The 6321-nt window shown below is 40.7% G+C and overlaps 1 protein-coding gene across 1 annotated transcript; it reads left to right on the plus strand.

Moving 5' to 3' along the window:
- Nucleotides 1-914: 914 nt before the first annotated feature.
- Nucleotides 915-4440, plus strand: UTS2 (urotensin 2). Its single transcript, XM_050322651.1, has 4 exons — nt 915-1017; nt 2916-3026; nt 3519-3562; nt 4202-4440. The coding sequence occupies exons 1-4, from the start codon at nt 915-917 to the stop codon at nt 4316-4318; spliced, it is 375 nt and encodes a 124-aa protein (XP_050178608.1). The 3' UTR covers nt 4319-4440.
- The last annotated feature ends 1881 nt before the right edge of the window (nt 4441-6321 follow it).

The following is a 6321-nucleotide window of genomic DNA, read 5'->3' on the forward strand; positions in this document are numbered from 1 at the left end:
CTAGATGGAGGGAAATAAGCTTTAAAGTGATGAGATTACATAAAGTAGCTACTGTATTAGCACTGAGTAAAAGGCAAACAGAAAAAACATTGCTAGCACTCTCAGACTTAAGTAGTTAGTTCTAACTGAAGGAGAAGTGAAATGGAAAAGGGTCTCCCAGTCTACTGAGGGACCTGTGTTTAAGATCAGCCAAAGTAGTTTATGTGTATCAAACTAGTCTCCAGATGGAAGCTGTACTTTCTCTGCCAAGAGAGTTCTCTAGGGCAACATTGGATGAAGTCTTCTCAAATAAATAGATGCAAGGGGGGCAGAACAAACAAAAAAATTGAATTCCCCTAATACTATCTTTGTAAATTAACTAGATGTTTTAACTCCCTTTTTCTTTTACTTTTTCTGGCACAAGAGCCCCAAATACAACACAACACATTCATCTATCTCACAAAAGGAAAAAAAAAAGTGCATTTCATATCAGAAGCTTTGCGTCAAGCCTGCTAAGGCTCATAAATCAGCTGTCTTATTGCCCTGGTCATTTCAACCAACGTCTGACCCTTTTGTTAACTCATGATTTATAACTGGAAGTTACTTTTTTTTTAAATGCCAGATTTATAAACTTTACTGTGCTTGGTTTGATATAATATCCATTTTGTACACCAAGCTATAAGACAGTAAATTTATTGTCTATGAACTGTTACCTTGAAAAATTACATCAATGCAAAGTGGTTCCCATTTAGAATCAATGGGCAATAAATTCATTGGATTTTTTTTTTTTGAAGGGGGGAGAGAACATGATGATATTTATGAAGTCATGAGCGAGTATATAATGGGAGAAACTGGGAGTAGAGGCAACACTCAGACAGGATTTCTTAGTTACAGGGGTAGACAAAGACAAAACATATTCAACACGGCAATCAATGATGCATAAGCTGATATTCTGCTGTCTCATTATTGTCAGCTTCTCCTGTCCTCTCTTGTCTCTCCCCATCATCAACACCAGTGAGATGTCTTATCAACTCTCAGGTAAGAGTCTTCTGATTTTAATCATTATAAAGAAGGGGCAGGAACAATAAAAGCAGAAAAGAGGCAGGTGTGCTTTCCAAGGAGTCTTGATTTGTGCTGATCAGCTGTAGAAAAAGCAGGAATGCCTTCAGAACACCAGTAGTGCAACTGATATATCAGTGGGGGCTAATCTTGTAAAATGGGGAGGTTGGGTGCCCTAGATATTTATCCCTTCTGCTCTGAGATCCAGGAAACAAAAGTATGTATCCAGCACTGAATGTGAGCTTTTATTTAGTGTTTGAGCATTTGTGGGCATTGGGCAACCTAGAGAAACTTGGCTATACAGTTTCTCCTCTTCCCACCCTTTGAAGCGAGCTATGTTGTACTTAAAAAGAGGAAACCTACCACAAACATCAAGAACAGGCAAGTCTGTCTTACACTCCTATGTACTGAGCATGCAATTTGTTTGCACTAATTCAGATCCCGTTTAGCTCAGGGAAAGGATAAATCTTTGCTTGGAAAAGCTATCTTCAAAGTTTGAAATGGCTACGTGAAAATGCCCAGCAGTCTGCACATCACAGCAGAAGGTTACTGTCACCAGACCTGACTTGTACTGGAGGACTTTCTGAAATGAGTTCTGAAAGAACAGGCAAATCAAACCCAAAGTTATTGCTTAAAGCTGACTATTAAAAAGTGGCTGTTCTTACCAGCTTTGCTGGTGCACCAGCTGTTGTGCTGGTTAATTGGTATCAGTGGTCCCTAGTTTGCTTTGAAAATCTTGGACTCACTAAGCCAGCATCTTCTTAGGCCTTCCACTACGTAACTTGCACTTACAGGTAACCCTGATTCAGTATGGATAATACCTATTGCATCACAGAGTGAACAAACTGGCTCTAACCATTATTGCATTGGTCTGAAGACATCCACTAGGCTTCTTGAATCTTCCTTGCTAATATAAAGAGTCTCCAGGATTGATAAAATAGAAGAGAAACTCTTTCAAAGAGGATTGGTTTGGGGTCTTTTTTCTGTTTGTTTGTCTTTAATCTCATAGCAAATTTACCCACCAACACTGCTCTGATTTAAAGAATAATCCAAGGCCTGAGATATGAATTGTCTCCACATAGCACAGGGAAGTTACTGCATTGTTATTCTGAGTCTTACAATAAAAACCCCACTTTGCAATTGTCCTTCTATGAAGTGAACAAATAATTAACACAGATGTCCAAGGTCTCCAGGTTCTTGATCTTTGTCCAAGTTTCTGAAATGTTGGGGGATTATTTTCAGCAGTTTATTTTCTTATATATTCCCTGTTGAGAAGTATACAGTCATACCCACCCCTGCAGTTCAGAGCAGCTGAAACTCCATAGTGTCAGCTAGGTGTGCAACTACAAAATGACATTCATATACACAACTAATGTTTGATAACCACAATTTTGAATGTCTGCTTTATATTAGCAAAGATGAAATTTACTGCTCAGATTACAAAGGTTACCTCAAGTGTAGCACTGCTAAGGGCTTCTGCTGGCCACCTGCCACGGGGCACAGGCTGGCCACAGAATTCTAAATTCTCTATGCATAATGCTATCATCTACAAGCAAACTGTTGTTTCAGAAAAAGTAATAACATCTGTACTGGTATGACATTAACTGAGAGAGAGATGCCAAAATAAGTTGTAAGATTTCCTACATTTATCCCTGCCCTTACCCCTCCTTTTTTCAAAGCTTTGGAAGGAAAAAAACCACAAAACCAACTATCCCCTATTATAATCATTAAATGAGGATGGATGATTGATGCTTTCATGAACATTTTCAACAGGTGGGGCCAACAGACCTGATCAAAAATCACCTGAGACAGACTGAAACAGGAATTCAAAGCAAAAGACTCACCATATGCCTGTTTCTATCATATTTCATCTGCAGCTGATGAAGATTCAAGATTAAACCTGGAAAGGCTGGGCAGCCCAGGAAGCATCTCTCTGATTCAGTTTCTGCCAGAGCTCCTGGGCACACTGACTGAAGGCAACAAAGCAGGTGAGGATTTACCACAGCAATGGGAGAATGCCCACAGTTTGCACCTCCAGCTTCCACAGATATTGCGCCCCAACTCCCAGGTATTTACTGAAATACAACATTATGCATAGGCAACAGACTCCTGTCATTTAGTTAACTGGGGCCTTGGGGAAACCCGCTGAGCAACCATGCCTGCAGTTCAACATTACCTGATAAAGCCTCCAAAGAACTTTAGCAAAACCTCCATAAAGCAAAACCAGGGCAAGGCAAATATTGGCCTTAAAGGAGCTGGCAGACAAAACAAAATAGCAGTCTTACAAAGTATCAATACTTGCAGAAAGTGCAGAATCCGTAGCAATGGATGGTTTGGGGAGTAACAGATGTTACTGTCTGGTCCTGAATCTTCCAGTTCAAGAGTTCTGCCAGCTATAGCATTATGGCACGTGGGAATTATTTGCCTAAGTTCACAATTTCTAGATGGTAAAACATTTCATTATGTCTCCCCTCTACCAGGTCTTACCCCCAGCAACTACAACCCAGGGGAATATATCAAAGAGGTAAGTAAACGACCATCTGTCACCGAAACAAGAAAATTAAGATTCCACAATCTAAAGTACACAGCATTGTTACTGAGACATCATTTCAGATCCACAGATTTCATAAGCAGTATAGACTAAAGTAGTATGCCACAGTGTTCTTGAAGCTGGAATCACCTAGCAGTTAGATAGACTGGGGAGGGGGGGAAAATGGAAAAAGAAAAGGAAAAAAGAGAGAGCAGATAATCCAGAGCACTTAATTCTAAACCCTCCACCTCTCCCCCCGCCCCACCTCCCCGAAAAACAGTTTTCTAAGGCCAATTTTCAGCTTCATTAGTGCTGGCACCAGTATTAGCTACATGTCATTTCCCTCTCACACACTACAGCATAGGCTACACAATATTATCAGATGTGTTATGAACCATTAGGTACATTGAGAACATCACCCCTGTTCACTTCCTGCTGAATTAAATACAAATGCAAAAGACAGTGACTTGTTTTAGTGCATCATCTAAATCAGAGGGCACACTGGGCAGCTGCCTCTCCTTCTCCCAGTCACAACACAGGGCTGGGTGATCAGTCAGGGCAGTGGAGAGTGTACTTTCCCACTGGGAACAAGTACCATCCAACAGTAACCTCTCTAATGCTGTTTGACTTTAGAGTTTCTACAGAAATCATCCTCGAATTGCTTTGCTGGGACGCTTCTTGACCAAGGACAGGAAACAGTACAAGAAACGTGGGAATCTTTCTGAGTGCTTCTGGAAATATTGTGTGTAAACAGGAAACTTCCTGACTGGTTGCATAATTTATACAGATGTCTGAAAACATGTATATAGATTTGCTTGATTTAAAATGAGAATGAAGAAACATGAAGGCAGTGCCTAACTTTAGACTCTATGCTACTTGGAAATGAATAAATTCTTGTTATTTTGCAATTATGCTGTGACCAATGTATTTTCTTAGAGCTGAGCACAATAGGAAGAAAGTAATGGGACAAAGAGATAAATATACAACACAAAGAATTTGGGCAGGGGAAGCAAGATTCCCATGAGGTCCTGTGACACCTCCCATTAGAGCAATGCCTCAACTGTGTCTAAGTCCAGAGGCAAGAGGACTTTCTCCTTTGTCACTTGATGTAGACTGGGGTATCAGAAAGAAAGGGTCATTGCTGCATTCCCTGATGAGCTGATAAGGGATTAACAGTGCCCAGTCCCATCCTGCCATCCCCAAGGCACCACAAAAACAATAAGCACACGTCAGGATCAAGCATCTGTTGCCACTCCTGCTAGAGACAAGTTTCTCTTGTTCACTCATAAAATAAGACCCGCAAATCTATTTCTCTGCAGCACCTTGCCTAGCCTCCAGCTATCCATGACAACAGGGCTGTCTGTGCATAGTGTGGGCTTTAAGAATTGTGTCGGGTTATCATCAAGCAGAAGGTACCCATGGCTGTCAATGCCAAGACTTGCATCCAGATTCGGACAGTCAGTGGAGACAGGAATGACACCATTTAAAAGATTCTGTGGCTGTGACCTGCACTTATGTGGCTGCACACAGAGATGCAGGAAGGTGACACATGGATATAGATAATATGTGTTACTAGGGCAAGTCACCTCCTGCTTGGGCACTCAAGGGCAGTGAGATTTGTTCCCTTGAGCTACCACTCACTGATAATGTTTTTGTATCTTGGCATGTAACGTAAATAAGGGAGAGGACAAAATAGCACCTGTAAAAGGCTTCTAGTCTGAGTCCTTCATATGGACAGTACCACCATACTTTCTCAATCCTGGGTACCCTCCTGATAATATCTGGAAGGAATAGCGCTAAACAGTCAGGTGTTTGGGTGATGCCAACCTCGATAATATGCACAAACTGTCTGAGCTGTGAACCCTACCCTGCTCAATACATACTTCGCATAAACCTCACGCCAATCAAGGCTCACAGAAATCTTGAAGTAAACTCACCTAAGAGTGATACACAGGCTACATTGATCTCAACAGTATACATCATAAATCTCTGACTGTGCTATTTAAACAAAGCCTACAGGCTTGAAGCAGCTTGTTCACTTCACATAAATTACAAGACAGATGATGCCAGCTGTAACAGAGAAAAATGTCCTCAGAAAGTCAGGACAGCTGGATGCCCTGTGCAGCTATTTGTAATCTTTCAAACATTCATCCTTCTCTTACACAACGGAGCAAGTCAGTGCCTGTCTAGAAATTACTCTTTTTCTGCTACCTCATCAGTCAATAAAAACTTGTAGGAGAAGACTTCAATTTATCTAAATGAATAACCTACTAAGACAGACAGATGGGCAGGGAGAAGTGTAGAGCCTACAGAGAATTTTTTTTCCTCTTTTTTAGAGGGGAAAAAAATAAACATATATTTTCAAACATTGCAAGCATGAAGTAAAATAAATAAACCCGAAATGAATAATAATGGAAAAATATTAAAAAGTTCACTAGCCATCTACCCAAGAGCTGTTAGGTGTTGAGGACAGAGTCAAGACAAGGTAATCGAGCTATAAACTGAAGCTTTAAGCTTTTAATACTGCAAAAATACTTGCTAGTACTTATGGCAATGCCCAATCAATTTACTGTTCAAGCTAGGCCAGGTCACAACAGCAGGGGGCTGGGGGCAGGATTCAGCTAATTCTAATCCACCAGAATTTCATCAGAGCCTGAAACTTTGAAGGAGTTCACATTGTGTCTTTAGACATCACTGGTAGTTCTCAAGAAGACAATTTTTGAGACCCTGATCCACTTTTTCATTTCACTCTT

Source organism: Myiozetetes cayanensis, unplaced genomic scaffold (assembly GCF_022539395.1).
Source record: "Myiozetetes cayanensis isolate MyiCay16 unplaced genomic scaffold, myiCay2020 scf28, whole genome shotgun sequence".
Classification (NCBI taxonomy): Eukaryota; Metazoa; Chordata; class Aves; order Passeriformes; family Tyrannidae; genus Myiozetetes; species Myiozetetes cayanensis.